This window comes from Cetorhinus maximus, chromosome 3, assembly GCF_964194155.1.
Source record: "Cetorhinus maximus chromosome 3, sCetMax3.hap1.1, whole genome shotgun sequence".
In the NCBI taxonomy this organism is placed as follows: domain Eukaryota; kingdom Metazoa; phylum Chordata; class Chondrichthyes; order Lamniformes; family Cetorhinidae; genus Cetorhinus; species Cetorhinus maximus.
In genome coordinates, this window is record NC_135881.1 from 2,511,218 (window position 1) to 2,531,757 (window position 20,540).

A 20,540-nucleotide genomic window follows, 5' to 3' on the forward strand; every position below is an offset into this window, starting at 1 on the left:
TTGCCTCACATCCTTTAAAAAGTACCTGGATGAGCACTTGGCACGTCATAACATTAAAGGTTATGGGCCAAGTAAATGGGATTAGGTAGGCAGGTCAGGTGTTTCTCACGTGTCGGTGCAGACTCGATGGGCTGAAGGGCCTCTTCTGCACTGTGATTCAGCCGAATGACCTCCTCCTGTTCTATTGCTTATGTTCCTGTATTGTGTCGATAGTTAGGAAGGCAAATGCAATGTTGGCATTATTTCGAGAGGACTAGAATATAAAAGGAGGGATGTGCTGCTGAGGCTTAATAAGGCTCTGGTCAGACCACATTTAGAATATTGTGAGCAATTTTGGGCCCTGTATCTCAGGAAGGATGTTCTGACCCTGGAGAGGGTCCAGAGGAGGTTCACGAGAATGATCCCAGGAATGAAAGGCTTAACATATGAGGAACATTTGAGGACTCTGGGTCTATACTCGATGGAGTTTAGAAGGATGAGGGGGGATCTGATTGAAACTTACAGAATACTGAAAGGCCTGGATAGAGTGGACATGGGGAAGATGTTTCCATTAGTAGGAGAGACTAGGACCCAAGGACACAGCCTCAGAGTAAAGGGAAGACTTTTTAGAACAGAGATGAGGAGAAACTTCTTTAGCCAGAGAGTGGTGAATCTATGGAATTCATTGCCACAGAAGGCTGTGGAGGCCAGGTCATTGAGTGTATTTAAGACCGAGATAGATAGGTTCTTGACTGCTAAGGGGATCAAAGGTTACAGGGAGAAGACGGGAGAATGGGGTTGAGAAACTTATCAGCCATGATTGAATGGCGGAGCAGACTCGATGGGCCAAATGGCCTAATTTCTGCTCCTATGTCTTATGGTCTTATGGTATTCCCTCTGGCAATGTTACTGAGGGATTGGCTGCTACAATTTACACAATTAGGACTGTGTGGTCTCCCTGCTGCCCTGGGTTTAATTTTAGGTGGCATGTGGTGCCGCTGTAAGTCGCTCACCCCACCCCTTATAAACTGACACAGTCGTGCCTCGCTTTAGTTATTTTATGCTAGAATTAGTTCTCTTTTATAAGGCTGGGTGACTAAATCTGGTTTTCCCTCAGCACCAGGGTGGGGCATTGACCAAGAGGCCCAAGGGTTAGCTTATTGCCCTCCTCCCACAGCTATTTCTCTCCCCTTGGGTCTATGTTTTTTTCCCTCTGTTTCCAGTCTAAGCCATTTTTGACTGTTGCTGAAGCCATTCACAGGAACAGGGAAAGAGGAGGCCATTCAGCCCATCAATCCTGTTCTGCTCAGCCAGATCATTGCTGACCTGTGACTTCGCTCCCATTTGCCTGTCTTTGTTTGGTATTCCTTGGTAACTCACCTCAGTGAAAATCTATTGATGTCAGCCTTGATAGCTCAGCCCCAGCATCCACACCTTTCTCAAGGGGCCGACTGTTACTGATCCTCATTACACTGTAACCTGTAATGAAGCATGACATATGCTTTGCCGGTCCATTGCCCTGTCTTGTCTTATCCCAGACCAGCAGTTAACAGGAAATCCCAGCTTTCTGCCCCATCCACAACTTGGGAGGATTTTTCTCCTGGGGGGGCCAAGCTTGAAAACGAAGATTTTCCTTCTTGTTCTGGATTCCTGATTATCTTCCCCACATCCACCCACTCCTGTCCTGTCCAGTAAGGAGATATATGGCCCTCATTGTAATGTACAACTATGATGTTATGGTCATCAGGCAATTCTGTGGCACAGTATCATCAAAAGTCATCACACTGTGTCCTAACAACTGTCAGTACACAACAGACTGTCAATGTCTGGCAAGGTCGTTAAACCAGAGACTACGAACAGAAGATATGATCCTTATAACCACTATTCCGTCAGCAAGAGGTGGCAGGATAACTCTTTCCCTTTGTCCTCACCTCTTGGTTGTTTGCAACAAAATGTATGTTTTAGAGGAGGGGGGCGTTTAAACCTTTTGAGTATTGTAACTTCAAAGAATAGACACAAAACAGGCTCTCTGATAAGTTCAAATCAGAAGAAAAGATAAATGTTTATTCACACAACTCTCTCTCTCTCGCACACACACTCGTGTGCGCAAGGAAAGATGAATCCTAGAGATGAAGCATGCATTTAGGCTAATAACTGAATAACAATAAGCAAATCAAGTATTTAAAGTGGTCCTTTAAGATGCAAGCATTGAAGACCTCTCGTGTTCTCTCGTGGCTCTTGAAGATAAATGGAGGTTGAAAGTCTCTGGGTTTATCCTGTGAAGTTATAGCCGAGCATCTGTAAAGACGAATCTTTCCAGGTGAAGACAAATTAGACCCTCTCTCTCTCTCTCTCTCTTTCACACTTTGCCTGGGTCATCTAGCTGTATTGGGCAGGGTTGCTTTCTACTTGCTGGAGGATGGTTCCCTCTTGTGTCTTGTTGGCCTCCAGACTGACTTGCCCCTGGCTGGTCCTCCAAATAATGAGATGCTATCTCTAGTCAGTTTCAATCATGTGACCACATGATCAATACTTCTATTATCCACACAGATGTTACGACGTTAGAAGCCATTGCCACACAATGTGGCTGTTCAGACCTGCTCGTGATAAACTGGTTTCTCCCCACCCCTCTTCGTTAGGTTTTAAGCTTGAAGATATGGAGTCTGGGGCAGACACTGAATTTGAGTTTCTATAAATATCCAGACAATAGGAATTGTAAAGTCACAAATGGTTTTGTATCCAGAATGCCTTTCAAGGGTGGATACTCCACTCAAGGACATAAGAAATGGGAGCAGGAGTAGGCCATTCGGCCCCTCGAGCCCGCTCTGCCATTCAATGAGAACATAGCTGATCTGTTTGTGTTTCGAGTTCCACATTCCCATCTATCTCCGATTAGCCTTTGGTTCATTTGCCTAACAAGAATCTATCTACCTCTGCCTTAAAAATATTCAATGACCCCGCCTCCACCGCCTTCTGAGGCAGAGAGTTCCAAAGTCGAACAACCTTCTGAGAGAACGTTTACATCTTGATGACTTTCCAAAGACATGAGTGAGTTTTTTGTGCAGAAATCACAAAACTCACCTGACCCAATGGACTGCATCTTGGGTCAAGGTAAATTGTCCATATGCCAGATTCTTTTTGTAAAAGTGATAATGTCCATCATCTTCGTGTGCTCGCTGTCATATAATGCAAGCGTGACACGACAGGAGCTCTGAAAGCTCATCAGCTTGAAACGTTAACTCTGTTTCTCTCCACAGATGCTGCCTGAGTATTTCACAGAATCACAGCGCAGAAGGAGATTATTCGGCCCATCGCCTGTACTAGCTCTCTGAATGAGCATTTCACCAAATGCCATTCCTCTGCCTTCTCCTGTACCCCTGCTCGTTGTTCCTTTTCAAATAATCGGCTGAACCTGCTTCCATCACACTCTCAGGCTGTGCATTCCAGACCTTAATCACTCCCTGTGTGAAAACATTTTTTCTCATATCGCTTTTGCTTCATTTGCCAATGAAACCTGTACCCTCTCGTTTTCAAACTTTCCACCAATGGGAACAGTTTCTCCCCATCTACTCTGTGCAAACCCCCACCATGATTTTAAACACTTCTTTCAAATCTCCTCTCACCCTTCTCTTCAAGGAGGACAGTCCCAACTTCTCCAATCTATCTTCATAACTGAAGTTCCTTGACCCTGGAACTATTCTCGTAACTATCTTCTCCACTCTCTCCAATCCTTTCATGTTCTTCTAAAATGTGGCACCCAGAACTGGGCATAATACTCCAGCTGAGGTCTAACTAATGCCTTATACAAGTTCAACATAACCTCGTTGCTCTTGTACTCTATGCCCCTAATAGAACAGGACCCCATGAAGTCTCATGGCATCAGGTCAAACATGGGCAAGTAAACCTCCTGCTGATTACCACGTACTGCCCTCCCTCAGCTGATGAATCAGTGCTCCTCCATGTTGAACACCACTTGGAGGAAGCACTAAGGGTGGCAAGGATGCAGAACGTACTCTGGGTGGGGGACTTCAATATCCACCACCAGGAGTGGCTTGGAGCACCCATCTGACAAAGCTGGCCAAGTCCTAAAGGACAAAGCTGCTAGACTGGGCCTGGGGCAGGTGGTGAGGGAACCAACAAGAGGGAAAAACATACTTGACCTTGTCCTCACCAATCTACCTATCGCAGATGCATCTGCCCATGACAGTATCAGTAGGAGTGACCACCGCACAGTCATTGTGGAGACGAAGTCCTGCCTTCACATTGAAGATGCTCTCCATCGTGTTGTGTGGTACTACCACCGTGCTAAATGGGATAGATTTCGAACAAATCTAGCAATACAAGACTGGGCACCCATGAGGCGCTGTGAGCCATCAGCAGCAGCAGAATTGTACTCAAACACAATCTGTAACCTCATGGCCCAGCATATCCCCCACTCTACCATTACCATCAAGCCAGGGGATCAACCCTGGTTCAATGAAGAGGCCATGCCAGGAGCAGCACCAGGCACACTAAAAATGAGGTGTCAGCCTGGTGAAGCTACAACACAGGACTACTTGCGTGCCAAACAGCATAAGGAACAAGTGATAGACTGAGCTAAGCGATCCCACAACCAACGGATCAGATCTAAGATAAAAGCAAAATACTGCGGATGTTTGAAATATGAAATAAAAACAGAAAATGCTGGAAAAACTCAGCAGGTTTGACAGCATTTCTGGAGAGAGAAATAGAGGTAACGTTTTGAGTCGGTATGACCCTTCTTCAGAGCTAAACAGCAGTAGAAATGTGATGAAATTTGTACTGTTTAAGGGCGGGATGGTGGAGCAGGTGAAGCTGGATAGAAGGCCAGCGATAGGTTTGAGCTAAGGAGAGACTGGCAAAGATGTCATGGACAAAAAGACAAAGGGAGTGTTAATTGGTCAGACTTGCTGAGTTTTTCCAACATATTCTGTTTTTATTTTGGATCAGATCTAAGCTCTGAAGTCTAGCCACATCCAGTCGTGAATGGTGGTGGACAATTCAACAACTCGTTTGAGGAGGACACTCCACAAATATCCCCATCCTCAACGATGGAAGAGCCCAGCTCCTCAATGCAAAAGATAAGGCTGAAGCATTTACAACAATCTTTAGCCAATGTGCCAAGTGGATGATCCATCTCGGCCTCCTCCGGAGATCCCCAGCATCACAGGTCCCAGTCTTCAGCCTATTCGATTACCTCAGTGATATCAAGAACCGGCTGAAGGCACTGGATACTGCAAAGGCTATAGGCCCTGACAATATTCCGGCAATAGTACTGAAGCTCTAGCACTTGCTGCGCCCCTAGCTAAGCTGTCCCAGTACAGCTACAACACTGGCTTCTACCTGGCAAAGTGGAAAATTGTACACAAAAAGCAGGACAAATCCAACCTGGCCAATTACCGCCCCATCAGTCTACTCTCGATCATCAGTAAAGTAATGGAAGGGGTCATCAACAGTGCTGTCAAGTGGCACTTGCTTAGCAATAGCCTGCTCACTGATGCCGAGTTTGGGTTCTGCCAGGGCCACTCAGCTCCTGACCTCGTTACAGCCTTGGTTCAAACATGGACAAAAGAGCTGATCTCCAGGGGTGAGGAGAGCGACTGCCCTTGACATTAAGGCAGCATTTGACTGAGTGTGGCATCAAGGAGCCCTAGCAAAACTGGAGTCAATGGAAATCGGGGAAAACTCTCTGCTGGTTGCTGAGGATAATAGTCCTCGGCCCAACCATCTTCAGCTGCTTCATCGATGATCTTTCTTCCATCATAAGGTCAGAAGCAGGGATGTTCACTGATGATTGCACAATGTTCACCATTCGCAATTCTTCAGATAATGAAGCAGTCCATTTCCAACTGCAGCAAGATCTGGACTACATTCAGGCTTGGGCTGACAAGTGGCAAGTAACATTAGCGCCACACAAGTATCAGGCCAATGACCAACTCCAACAAGAGAGAATCAAACCATCGCCCCTTAAATTCAATGGCATTACCATCACTGAATCCCCTACTATCAACACCCTGGGGGTTACCATTGACCAGAAACTGAACCGACAAGCCATATAAATACTGTTGCTACAAGAGCAGGTCAGAGGCTGGGAATCCTACGACGAGTAACTCGCCTCCTGACTCCCCAAAGTCTGTCCAACATCTACAAAGCACAAGTCAGGAGTGTTTTTGGTGTGCAGCTCCACAACACTCAAGAAGCTTGACACCATTCAGGGCAAAGCAGCCCACTTGATTGGCAACACATCCACAAACATTCACTCCCTCCACCACAGAGGAACAGTGGAGCAGTGTGTACCATCTACAAGATGCACTGCAGCAACTCACCAAGGCTCCTTCAACAGCACCTTCCAAACCCTCTGCCACTAGAAGGACAAGGGCAGCAGATAGGTGGGAACAGCACCACCTGGAAGTTCCCCTCCAAGCCAGTCACCATCTTGACTTGGAAATATATCGCCGTTCCTTCACTGTCGCTGGGTCAAAATCCTGGAACTCCTTCCCTAACAGCGCTGTGGGTGTACCTACACCACATGGACTGCAGCGGTTCAAGAAGGCAGCTCACCACCACCTTCTCAAGGGCAACAAGGGGTGGACAATAAAAATGTTGGCCAAGGCAGCAACGCCCACATCCCATTAATAAATGTTTTAAAAGGCCCAGGATACTCGAGAACACAAGTATTGTATGCTTTATTGATTGCTCTCTCAACCTGCCCTGCCACCTTAATGATTTATGCGCATGTACACTCAGGTCTTCTGCTCCTGCATTCCCTTTAGAGCTGTACCCTTTATTTTATATTGTCTCTTGTGTTGTTCTTACCAAAATGAATCACCTCTCATTTCTCTACATTGAACTTCATCTGCCGCCTATCTGCCCATTCCACCAACTTGTCTATGCCGTTTTGAAGTTAAGCACGGTCCTCACAGTTTACAATGCTTCCAAGTTTTGTATCATTTGTAAATTTTGAAATTGTTCCCTATGTACCAAGGTCTAGATCATTGACATATATCAGGAAAAACAAGGGTCACAACACTGATCCCTGCGGAGCTCCATTACAAACCTTCCTCCAGCCACGAAACGCATCAATTAACCACTGTTCACTGTTCCCTGTCACTCAGTCATTTCTGTATCCGTGTTGTTACTGTCCCTCTTATTCCACGCTCTGTGACTTTGCTCACAATCTGTTGTGCAGCACTGTATCAATAGGAAGTCCGTGTACCTCACATCCACAGCGTTTCCCTCGTTAATCCCCTCTGTTACCTCTTAGAAAAACTCCCAAGCTAGTCGAAAAAGATTTTCCCTTAAGAAATCCATGCTGACTCTCCTTAATTAATCCACATTTGTCTATGTGACTATTAATTCTGTCCCGAATTATAGTTTCTAGCAGTTTCCCCACCACTGAAATTAAACTGACTGGTCTGTTAATTGCTGGGCTTATCCCCGCCCCTTATTTTGAACAAGGGAATAATGTTTCCAAACCTTCAGTCCTCTGGCACCTCCCCTGAGTCCAAGGAAAACGGAAAAATTATGACTTTGCCGCTGCAATTTCTACTCTCACTTCCCACAGTAGCATTGGATGCATCTCATCTGGTCCCAGTGCCTTGTCAGATAGCCTATCCAATAACACAACCTTATCAATTTTGAACCCTTCTAGTGACAAGAGTTTCGTCTTCTGTCACCATGGCCTGAGCAGCATCTTCTTCCTTGGTAAAGACAGATGCAAAGTATCCATTTAACACCTCAGCCATGCCTCCTGCCTCCATGTGTAAATCCCCTTTCTGATCCTGAATCAGCCCTACTCCTCCTCTTACCACCCTTTTTTATGCATTCACGGGATGTGGCCTTCACAGGCTGGGTCAGCATTTATTGCCCATCCCTAATTGCCCTTGAGAAGGTGGTGGTGAGCTGCCTCCTTGAACCGCTGCAGTCCATGTGGTGTTGGTACACCCACAGTGCTGTTAGGGAGGGAGTTCCAGGATTTTGACCCAGCGACAGTGAAGGAACGGCCGATATATTTCCAAGTCAGGATAGTGAGTGACTTGGAGGGGAACTTCCAGGTGGTGGTGTTCACATCTATCTGCTGCCCTTGTCCTTCTAGATGATAGTGGACGTGGGTTTGGAAGGTGCTGTCTAAGGAGCCTTGGTGAATTCCTGCAGTGCATCTTGTAGATGGTACACACACTGCTGCTACTGTGCGTTGGTGGTGGAGGGAGTGAATGTTTGTGGATGGGGGGCCGATCAAGCGGGATGCTTTGTTCTGGATGGTGTCCAGCTTCTTCCCTGTTGTAGGAGCTGCACTCATCCAGGCAAGTGGGGAGTATTCCATCACACTCCTGACTTATGTCTTGCAGATGGTGGACAGGCTTTGGGGAGTCAGGAGGCAAGTTACTCGTTGCAGGATTCCTAACCTCTGACCTGCTCTTATAGCCACAGTATTTGTATGGCTGGTCCAGTTCAGCTTCTGGTCATTGGTAGCCCCCAGGATGTTGACAGTGGGAGATTCAGTGATGGTAATGCCATTGAACATCAAGGGGCAATGGTTGGATTCTCTCTTGTTGGAGATGGTCATTGCCTGGCACTTGTGTGGCGCGAATGTTATTTGCCAATTGTCAGCCCAAGCCTGGATATTGAATATTGTCCAGGTTCTTGCTGCATTTGGACATGGACTGCTTCAGTATCTGAGGAGTCACGAATGGTGCTGAACGTTGTGCAATCATCAGCGAACATCCCCACTTCTGACCTTATGATGGAAGGAAGGTCATTGATGAAGCAGCTGAAGATGGTTGGGCCGAGGACACAACCCTGAGGAACTCCTGAGTGATGTCCTGGAGCTGAGATGATTGACCTCCAGCAACCACAACCATCTTCCTTTGTGCTAGATATGACTCCACCCAGCGGAGAGTTTTTCCCCCGATTCCCATTGACTCCAGTTTTGCCAGGGTTCCTTGATGCCACACTCTGTCAAATGCTGCCTTGATGTCAAGGGCAGTCACTCTCACCTCACTTCAGGAGCTCAGCTCTTTTGTCCATGTTTGTACCAAAGCTGTAATGAGGTCAGGAGCTGAGTGGCCCTGGCGGAACCCAAACTGGGCATCAGTGAGCAGGTTATTGCTAAGCAAGTGCTGCTTGATAGCACTGTTGATGACCCCTTCCATTACTTTACTGATGATCGAAAGTAGACTGATGGGGCGGTAATTGGCCGGGTTGAATTTGTCCTGCTTTTTTGTGTACAGAGCATACCTGGGCAAGTTTCCACATAGCCGGGTAGATGCCAGTGTTGTAGCTGTACTGGAACAGCTTGGTTAGGGGCGCGGCAATTTCTGGAGCACAAGTCATCAGTATTATTGCCGGAATATTGTCAGGGCCTATAGTCTTTGCAGTATCCAGTGCCTTCAGCTGTTTCTTGATATCACATGGAGTGAATCGAATTGGCTGAAGACTGGCATCTGTGATGCTGGGGACCTCTGGAGGAGGCAGAGTTGGATCATCCACTCGGCACTTCTGGCTGAAGATTGTTGCAAATGCGTCAGCCTTATCTGTTACACTGATATGCTGGGCTCCTCCATCATTGAGGATAGGGATTTTTGTGGGTCCTCCTCCTCCTCCAGTGAGTTGTTTAATTGTTCACCACCATTCACGACTGGATGTGGCAGGACTGCAGAACTTAGATCTGATCCGTTGGTTGTGGGATCACTTAGCTCTGTCTATCCCTTGCTGCTTATGCTGTTTGGCATGCAAGTAGTCCTGTGTGATAGCTTCACCAGGTTGACACCTCATTTTTAGATATGCCTGGTGCTGCTCCTGGCATGCCCTCCTGCACTCTTCATTGAACCAGGATTGATCCCCTGGCTTGATGGTAATGGTGGAGCGGGGGATATGTCGGGCCATGAGGTTACAGATTGTGTTTGAGTACAATTCTGCTGCTGCTGATGGCCCACAGCACCTCATTGATGCCCAGTTTTGATCTAGATCTGTTTGAAATCTATCCCATTTAGCATGGTGGTAGTGCCACACAACACGATGGAGGGTATCCTCAATGTGAAGGCGGGACTTCGTCTCCACAACAATTGTGCGGTGGTCACTCCTACCGATACTGTCATGAACAGATGCATCTGTGGCAGACAGGTTGGTGAGGATGAGGTCAAGTATGTTTTTCCCTCTTGGTTCCCTAACCACCTGCCGCAGACCCAGTCTAGCAGCTATGTCATTTAGGACTCGGCCAGCTTGGTCAGTAGTGGTGCTACTGAGCCACTCTTGGTGGCGGACATTGAAGTCCCCCACCCAGGGAACATTCTGCGTCCTTGCCACCCTCAGTGCTTCCTCTAAGTGGTGTTCAACATGGAGGAGCACTGATCCATCAGCTAAGGGAGGGCGGTACGTGGTCATCAGCAGGAGGTTTCCTTGCCCATGTTTGACCTGATGCCATGAGACTTCCTGGGGTCCGGAGTCGATGTTGAGGACTCCCAGGGCAACTCCCTCCTGAATGTATACCACTGTGTCGCCACCTCTGCTGGGTCTGTCCTGCTGGTGGGACAGGACATACCCAGGGATGGTGATGGTGGTGCCTGGGACATTATCTGTAAGGTATGATTCTATGAGGATGACTGTGTCAGGCTGTTGCTTGACTAGTCTGTGAGACAGCTCTCCCAATTTTGGCACTAGCCCCCAGATGTTAGTAAGGAGGACTTTGCAGGGTCGACAGGGCTGAGATTGCCGTTGTCGTTTCCGGTGCCTCGGTCGATGCCGGGTGGTCCATCCGGTTTCATTTTTTTTGTGTCTTTGTAGCAGCTTGTTACAACTGAGCGGCTTGCTAGGCCATTTCAGAGGGCATTTAAGAGTTAAACACATTGCTGTGGGTCTGGAGTCACATGTACGCCAGACCAGGGGAGGAGGACAGATTTCCTTCCCTAAAGGACAAACTATTTATATGCCCATAGAAGACTTTGGGATTCCCTTTTATGTTAGCTGTCGGTCTCTTTTATGAACATACGAATTAGGAGCAGGAGTAGGACACTTGGCCCCTCGAGCCTGCTCTGCCATTCAGTAAGATCATGGCCTGATCTGAATGTAACCTCACGCCCATGTTCCTGCCTTTCACCCCCTTGTTAATCAAGAATCTATCCAGCTCTGCCTTAAAAATATTCAAAGACTCTGCTTCCACCGCCTTTTGAGGAAGAGAGTTCCAAAGACTCACTACCCTCTGAGAGAAAAAATTAGGAGAGACAAAGAATAGAACTTAACCACTTACCAGATACTCACCAAACAGCTAGCTCCTTCCCCTGTTATAAAGCAAGAACCAATTTCTACGGTGTTAGGAAGATGAAACGAACAACTCCTTCCCCCCTTCACTAGCTGGGCAGCTATTTAGGTAAATGATTCCCAGAGTGCGACAGGAAGGGACAGAGTGTGCAAACATTTAAAAAAAGCAGCAAATGGGGTCAAAGGGGGAAAAATGGTAAAAAGACAAAGTTAATGGCTCTTTACTTAAATGCACATAGTATTTGGGAAAAAAAACAAATAAATTAACAGCACAAATAGAGGTTAATGGGTATGATCTTATAGCCATTACGGAGAAATGGTTACAAGGAGATCAAAGCTGGGAACTAAATATTCAGGGGTATGTGACTTTTCAAAAGGACTGGCAGGAAGGAAAGGGTAGTGGGGTAGCTTTGTTAGTACGAGATGGAATAAGTACAATAGCAAGAAAGGATCTTGGATCGGAAGATGTAGAATCCGTATGGATGGAGGTAAGAAATAACAAGGGGAAGGACACTGGTGGGAGTAGTCTGTAGGCCCCCGAACAGTAGCTATACTGTACGACAGAGAATAAATAAGGAGATAATGGGGGCATGTAAAAAAGCAGTACATGAATCATGGGTGACTTTAATCTTCATGTAGATTGGGAAAATCAAATTGGCAGAGGTAGCCACAAGCAAGAATTCGTAGTGTATTTGGGACAGTTTCCTAGAACAATATGTTGCGAGTCCAACCTGGGATCAGGCTATTTTGGATCGAGTAATATGTAATGAGGCAGGTTTGATAAGTGATCTCAGAGTAAAAGACCCCCGAGGAAACAGTGACCATAACATGGTAGAATTTAGCATTCAGTTTGAGTGAGAAACTTGGGTTTGAAACATCTGTGCTAAACTTAAATAAGGGTCATTACAATGGAATGAGGGCAGAGTTGGCTGGAGTGGACTGGGATAGGAGTTTAGCAGAAAAGACAGTTGATGAACAATGGCAGACATTTAGGAAAATAGTTCATGACTCTCAACAAAGATTTATCCCAGTGAGGAAGAAGGATTCTAGGAAGGGGATAAACCAACCATGGTTAACCAAGGAAGTTAAGGATAGTATCAAATTGAAAGAAAAAACATACAATGTGGCAAAGATTAATGGTAAGCCAGAGGATTGGGAAAGTTTTAAAAGCCAACAAAAGATGACCAAAAGACATTGAGGGAGAAAACAAATTTTGAGGGTAAACTTGTGTTGTAATATAAGAACGGACAGTACGAGCTCCTTTAAATATATAAAAAGGAACAGCGAGAGGCTAAAGTGAACATAGGCCCCTTAGAGAATGAGGCTGGGGAAATAATAATGGGGAACCAGGAAATGGCAGAGGAGTTGAATAAATACTTTGCTTCAGTCTTCATGCTAAAAGACACTAATAGCATTCCAATACCAAATAATCAAGGGGCAAAAGAGAGGGAGGAAATAAATACAATGACTATCACCAGAGAAAAGTACTTTGGAAACTAATGGGGCTATAGGCCAATAAGACCTGATGGGTTGCACCCTAGGATATTAAAGGAAGTAGCTACAGAAAGTGGATGCACTGGTAGTAATCTCCCAAGAATCCTTAGATTCTGGAAAAGTCCCAGAGGATTGGAAAACTGCCGATGTAACACCCTTATTCAAAAAGGGAGGGAGACAAAAAACAGGTAACTATAGGCCAGTTAGCTTAACATCTGTCATTGGGAAAATGTTAGAGTCTATTATAAAGGATGTAATAGCACAGCATTTAGAAATGCATAATATAATCAAGCAGAGTTAGCATGGCTTCATGAAGGGGAAATCATGCCTGACAAATTGATTAGAATTCTTTGAGAAGGTAACAGGCAGGATAGATAAAGGGGAACCAGTAGATGTAATATATTTGGATTTCCAAAAGGCGCTCGATAAGGTACCGCAAGTAAGGCTACTTAATAAGAGCCCATGGTGTTGGGGGTAGTATATTAACATGGATAGAGGATTGGCTAACTAATAGACGACAGTTGGGATAAGGGGGGCATTTTCAGAATGGCAACCTGTAACTAACGGAGTGTCACAGGGATCAATGCTGGGGCCTCAATTATTTACAATATATATATTAATAACTTGGATCAGGGAAGTGAATGTACTATCACCAAGTTTGCAGATGATACAAAAAAAGATGGGAAGGCAAGTGGTGAGAATGACACACCTACAGTGTCTACAGAGGGATATAGATAGGTTCAGTGAGTGGGCAGAAACGTGGCAGATGGAATCTAATGTGGGAAAATGTGAGGTTATGCACTTTGGCAGGAAGAATAGAGGAGCTGAATATTATTTCAATGGAGAAAGACTGCAGAAAGCTGCAGCACAGAGGGATTTGGGAGTCCTTGTGTATGAATCCCAAAAAGCTAACATACAAGTTCAACAGGTAATAGGGAAGGCAAATGGGATGTTGGCCTTTATTTCAAAGGGAATGAAGTATAAAAATAGGGAAGTCCTGCTAAAACTATATGAGGCACTAGTTAGACCACAGCTAGAATACTGAGAACAGCCTTGGTCCCCTTATTTAAGGAAAGATATACTGGCATTGGAAGCAGTCCATAGAAGGTTCACTAGGTTGATTCTGGATATGGAGGGATTTTCTTATGAGGAGAGGTTGAGTAGTTTGGGCCTGTACTCATTGGAGTTTAGAAGAGTGAGAATATGTTTATTGAAACATATAAAATTCTTAGGGGGCTTGACAGGGTAGATGCTGAGAGGTTGTTTCCCTTTATGGGAGAGTCTAGGACCAGAGGGCATAATCTCAGAATAAGGGGTTGCTCATTTAAACCAGAGATAAGGAGGAATTTCTTCTCAGAGGGTAGTAAATCTGTGGAATTCTTTACCGCAGAGGGCTGTAGAGGCTGGGTCATTAGGTATATTCAAGGTGGCAATGGACAGATTTTTAATCAGTAAGGGAATCGAGGGCTTTGGGGAAATGACAGGAAGGAAAGTGGAGTTGAGGATTATCAGATCAGCCATGACCTCATTGAATGGCAGAGCAGACTGGATGGGCTAAGTGACCTACTTCTGCTCCTATACCTTATGGTCCCCTCTCCAAACTTCAAGTCTTCACTCAGTTTGTCAGCTGCACTCTGTTTCATGCTACCTCTTTGCATCTCTTATTTGCTTTTTCACCTCCCCTCTGAACTTCTGTGTTCAGCCTGGTTCCCAATCGTATTTTCTACCTGACCCCTGTCATAAGCACATTTTTTCTTCTTGATCTTAAATTCCACCTTCATGATCCAGGGAGCTCTGGGTTTGTTTGCCCTACCTTCACCTTTTAAGGGAATATACCTTGACTGTGCCCGAACCATTTCTTCTTTGAAGGTAGCCCATTAATCAGCTACTGTTTTTCCCGCACCCTTTGACTCCAATTTGTTCGGCCCCAATTCATTCTTACCCCATTGAAGTTGGCTTTCCCCCATTTAATTACCCTTACTCTGGATTGCCCTTTGCCCTTTTCGATAGACAGCCTAAACCTTATGATATAACAATCACTGTCCCCTAAATGTTCTCCACTGGCACTTGATCCACTTGGACCACCTCACTCCCAAGAACCAGATCTAGCAGTGCCTCCATCCTCATCGGACTGGGAACATGCTGCTCTGGAAACTTCTCCTGAACGCACTCTATTATCCCTTGCCCTTCTCTGCCCTTTACACTACTACTGTCCCAGTCTACATTCGGATAATTAAAGTCCCCCATTATAAGTACTCCATAATTTTTGCACCTCTCTGTAATTTCATTGCAGATTTGTACCTCTACATCCTTCCCACTAGTTGGTGACCCATAGACTACACCAAGTAATGTAATTGCACCTTTTTTGTTCCTTAGCTGTAGCCAAGGAGATTCTGTGCTTGACCCTTCAGGGACATCCTCTTTCTCCAGCACTGCAATGCTCTCCTTAACCAACACTATCACCCCCTCTCACTTTCCTTCCTTTCCTGCCTTTCCCGAGCACCTTATATCCAGGAATATTTGACACCCAGCCCTGTCCTTCCTTGAGCCAGGTCTCTGTTATAGCCCCAGCATCATGTTTCCACATTGGCAATCTGCACCTATAGTTCACCACTCCCTGTGCATTTACATACATGCGCTGCGACCTTAATTTATACTCTATTAAAGTCTTCCTTACTCTGACCCCACCTATTAATTTAAATGCCTTTCCAGCAATTTCTGTTTTTGTTTGATTTCCAGCATCCGCAGTATTTTGCTTTTAGATGGTGTCTACCTGCTGTATGGTGACGGAGAATTACTTTAAGTGCCTGGTGATTGCTCTGCCGATCCAACACACTTGCACCCCCCACTTCTACATGAGGTCAGGGATTCCTTGACTGCCGTTAGATCCCTTGGTCCCTGACCTGTCACTGTATTAGGCCAGGATTAACCGTGTTGTCTTCCTTCCTGCAGCTCCGAGCAGCAAAGCTTCTTCACACGGCACAAGAGAAGATGGGTCACCCCGAGGCTAATGTCACCCTTGCCCAGCTTGAGGACCTTTCGGAGGCACTGGGCAGTGAGAGCGGCGATGAGAGCGAGGCAGATGAAATGGAAAACAGTGAACCTCTGGAAGATAGTGAGCTGGAGCTCTCTGAGAGTGGTATGTGGAGCAGGTGGCACAGTTCTGACACTGGGAAAGGCTTATGCAGATGATACACTCCACCACTGGAGGTATTAAAGCATGAGTGAATGTTTGTGGGTGGGGTGCTAATCCAGGGCAAAGCAGCCCACTTGATTGGGACCCCATCCACAAATACTCACTCTCTCCACCACCGACTCACTGTAGCAGCAGTGTGTACCATCTACAAGATGCACTGCAGCAATTCACCAAGGCTCCTTAGGTAGCACCTTCCAAATCCATGACCTCTACCATCTAGAAGAACAAGGGCCCCAGACACATGGGAACACCACCACCTGGAAGTTCACCCCCAAGCCATTCACCATCCTGACTTGGAAATATATCGCCGTTCCTTCACTGTCACTGGGTCAAAATCCTGGAACTCCTTCCCTAACACCACTGTGGGTGTACCTACACCACATGGACTGCAGCGGTTCAAGAAGGCAGCTCACCACCACCTTCTCAAGGGCAACAAGAGATGGGTGATGCCCACACCCCATCAATAAATGAACAGAAAGGTTTCTTATGGATGGAGTGTCTATGTATGCAGTATGCTCCCTATTGAAGAAGTGTTTTGTACACACTATATTTTCTATAGTAGCTGTGCATGTGTGTAAAAGAGGGAGGGGTAGGGGAGCTAGTACCTGAGAGTGGGACAGGTTTTGTGTGCGTTATAGAGTACATTTCCCATGGGCGGCCACATAAAGCATTTCCCTATGGAGGCCGCATGTATACCCAATGGAGGTAGGTTTATATATATCCAGTGCTGGAGAGCTGTAGAGAGGCTCCAATAGTGAGTAACACCTATATGTTTCCCACTGTGCAGCCTCTGCCCCCCTCACTAAGACTCAGTGATGATGAGCTATATGATAACTATACTAACACTATACTAACACTAAAGATTCTTTGTTTCCCTCCGGCATGTGCTGTATTTGGCTACCCAGCCTCTAGAGAGCCTGAGTTGATGTCTTAACTATTATTCTGTTTTTTAGATGATGATGATGGCATAGAAGGTTATGAGAAATCTGTCCATGGGCGGAGAAAGATTAACCAGGTAAGTCATTATATAGCTGCTCTGTGCCCACTCTGTCTCCCTATTGGAGGCAGGTTACTGTTACATATGAAATAGGAACAGGAGTCGGCCATTCAACGCTTCAAGCCTACTCCATCACTCAAAAGATTCTTCTATGTCGACTTCACTTTATTGCACTATGCCCCTTAATTCCCTTAGTGTCCAAAAATCTATCCGTCTCCATCTTGAGTACATTCAACTACTGAGCATCCATTTGCTTTCTAAGATTCAAAGATTCATAATCATTTGAGTGAAGAAATTTCTCCTCATCTCGGTGATATATTTCCAGTCCAGGATGATGAGTGGCTTGGAGGGGATCTTTCAGATGGTGGTGTTCCCATGTGTCTGCAGCCCTAATCCTTCTGGATGGTAGTGGTTGTGGGTTTCAAAGGTGCTGTCGAAGGAGCCCTGGTGAGTTGCTGCATTGCATCTTGTCGATGGTACACACTGCTGCTACTGTGCATCAGTGGTGGAGGGAGTGAATGTTTATGGAAGGGGTGCCAATTCAAGCTTGCTGCTTTGTCCTGGATGGTGTTGAGCTTCTTGAGTGTTGTTGGAGCTGCACTCATCCAGGCAAGTGGAGAGTATTCCATCACACTCAATGAATAACTCACCTCTTGACTCCTCAAAGCCTGTCCACCATCTACAAAGGCACAAGTCAGGAGTGTGATGGAATACTCTCCACTTGCCTGGATGAGTGCAGCTCCCACAACGTTCAAGAAGCTGGACACCATCCAGGACAAAGCAGCTGCTTGATCAGCACCACATCCACAAACATTCACTCCCTCCACCACCAACGCACAGTAGCAACAGTGTGTACAATCTACAAGATGCACTGCAGGAATTCACCAAGGCTCCTGAGATAGCACCTTCTAAACCCATGACCACTACCATCTAGAAGGACAAGAGCAGCAGATAGATGGGAACACCACCACCTGGAAGTTCCCCTCCAAGTCACTCACTATCCTGACTTGGAAATATATCACCGTTCCTTCACCGTTGCTGGGTCAAAATCCTGGAACTCCCTCCCTGTCAGCACTGTGGGTGTACCTACACCACATGGACTGCAGCGGCTCAAGAAGGCAGCTCACCAACACCTTCTCAAGGGCAATAAATGCTGGCCCAGCCAGCAAAGCCCACATCCTGTGGATGAATTTTTTAAAAAACTCCTGACTTGTGGTTTGTAGATGGTGGACAGGCTTTGGGGAGTCAGGGGGTGAGTTACTCGCTGCAGGATTCCTAGCCTCTGACCTGCTCTTGTAGCCACAGTATTTATATGGCTGGTCCAGTTCAGTTTCTGGTCAATATTCCCCTGAGGCTGCTTTACTGCAAGATGATTGAGTAACCATTTCACATTACACAATGCTAGATCTAAATGGACAGTTGCCTAGTTGATTCCTCAACATACTGATCTAGTAAAGTATGCATTCTTGTATGTATTCCATTAATTCATCCTCTACATGATGACCACAAATTTGTTTCTGAGCTTACGTAAAGTTCCCCAGAATTACTGTATTACCCTTACCTTACCTCACCTACTACTTAACTTCCTGTTATCCTGCACATACTAGCAATGTTGTGACTGCCCATTATCTCCTTACAGCCTGTAGAAGGCATTCAACCTGGGTTCGATTCCTACCTGAGATCCAATGTATGACCCACAGCACCACCCAGTCTCCAGAATGTGTATATTTTATATCATGTATATATAAAACAGTCAATATTATATATAATGTGTTGCGTATATAGATAATGTATGGTTTTCATTCTTGTTTTCAAATCCCTCCATGGCCTCACCCCTCCCTATCTCTATTGTAATCCCCTCCAGCCCTACCACCTGTCGAGATAGCTATGTTCCTCTAATGCTGAGCTCTTACCCATCCCTGATTTTAATCACTGCACCATTGGCGGCTGTGCCTTCAGCTGCCTGGGTTCTAAGCTCTGGAATTCCCCCTCTAAACATCTCTGTGCCTCTTTCCTACCCCACCCACCCCCAAACCCCCTCCCTCCATCTCTCTTTCTTTCTCTCTTTCTCTCTCTTTCTTTCTCTCTTTCTCTCTCTTTCTTTCTCTCTCTCTCTTTCTTTCTTTTTCTCTCTTTTTCTCTCTCTTTCTCTCTCTCTCTTTCTCTTTCTCTCTCTCTCTTCCTTTCTCTCTCTCTTTCTCTCTCTCTCTTTCTTTCTTTCTCTCTTTCTTTCTCTCTTTCTTTCTCTCTTTCTTTCTCTCTCTCTCTCTCTTTCTCTCTCTTTCTTTCTCTCTCTCTTCCTCTCTTTCTCTTTCTCTCTCTTTCTCCCTTTCTCTCTTTCTTTCTCTCTTTCTTTCTCTCTCTCTTTCTTTCTCTCTCTCTCCTTTTTCTTTCTCTCTCTTTCTTTCTCTCTCTCTCTCTCTCTATTAAGACGCCTCTTAAAATATTCCTCTTTGACCAAACTTTTTTTCACCTGACCTAATAATGGCTTATATGGCTTCATTGTGTCCAATGATTACTCCTGTGTGGCACCTAGGGATGTTTACGATGTTGTAATGATGTTGAATGTATATGACACCAGCAAGTGTGTATGCTTGATCTAAACCAATGGTGAGAGTGTATGAAGGATTCGTTGCTGCTGTGACTGGCAGGATGGGTATATCACTGTTTGTGTGTCTACAGTGGAACCGCAGGAATGAGAAGGGGGAGACAGTGTTACACCGAGCGTGCATCGAGGGCAATCTGAAACACGTCCAGTGTCTGGTGGAGAAGGTAAAGTGCTCATCTCCTGAGGGCGAGAGTTTAGTCCGCTTATCTGATTTCCTTTTCCTCTGTACTAGACTGTCATTATACAGGTGCTAGCTTCTGTTGCCCAGTGTTGACGCAGTTGATACTCTGTCCCACATTCCTTCCAACCCCCGATAGCCTTTCACCCCCTTGTTAATCAGGAATCTTTCTAGCTCTGTCTTAAAAATATTCAAAGGCTCTGCTTCCACCGCCTTTTGAGGAAGAGAGTTCCAAAGACTTACACAACCCTCTGAGAGAGAATTTTTCTCCTCATTTCTGTCTTAAATGAGCAACCCCTTATTTTTAAACAGTGACCCTTGGTTCTAGATTCTCCCACAAGAGGAAACACCCTCTCCACATCCACCCTGTCCAGACCCCTCAGGATCTTAAAAGTTTCAATTAAGCCACCCCTTACTCTTCTAAATTCCAGCAGATACAAGCCTAACCTGTCCAACCTTTCCTCATAAGACAACCCACCCATTCCTGATATTAGTCTGGTAAACCTTCCCTGAACTGTTTCTAATGCATTTACATATCTCTTTAAATAAGGAGACCAGTCCTGTACAGAGTACTCCAGGTGTGGTCTCACCAGTGCCCTGTACAACTGAAGCATAACCTCCCTCCTGTTGTAATCAATTCCCCTCACAATAAATGATAACGTTCTATTAGATTTCCTAATTACCTGCTGTGCCTGCATACTAACCTTTTGTTATTCATGCACTCGGACACCCAGATCCCTCTGAATCTCAGAGCTCTGCAACCTCTCACCATTTAGATAATGAGCTTTTTTATTCTTCCTGCCAAAATGAACGA

General features: G+C 45.7%; 1 protein-coding gene across 2 annotated transcripts in view; it reads left to right on the plus strand.

The window, feature by feature from the left end:
- tonsl (tonsoku-like, DNA repair protein) overlaps positions 1-20,540 on the plus strand; it is a 99,310-nt gene that overhangs the window by 33,832 nt on the left and 44,938 nt on the right. For both annotated transcript variants that reach the window (XM_078535850.1, XM_078535854.1), the window contains exons 11-13: positions 15,700-15,886; positions 16,897-16,958; positions 19,623-19,712. In XM_078535850.1, coding sequence (XP_078391976.1) covers positions 15,700-15,886; positions 16,897-16,958; positions 19,623-19,712 — 339 coding nt within the window. The remainder of the gene's footprint in view (positions 1-15,699; positions 15,887-16,896; positions 16,959-19,622; positions 19,713-20,540) is intronic.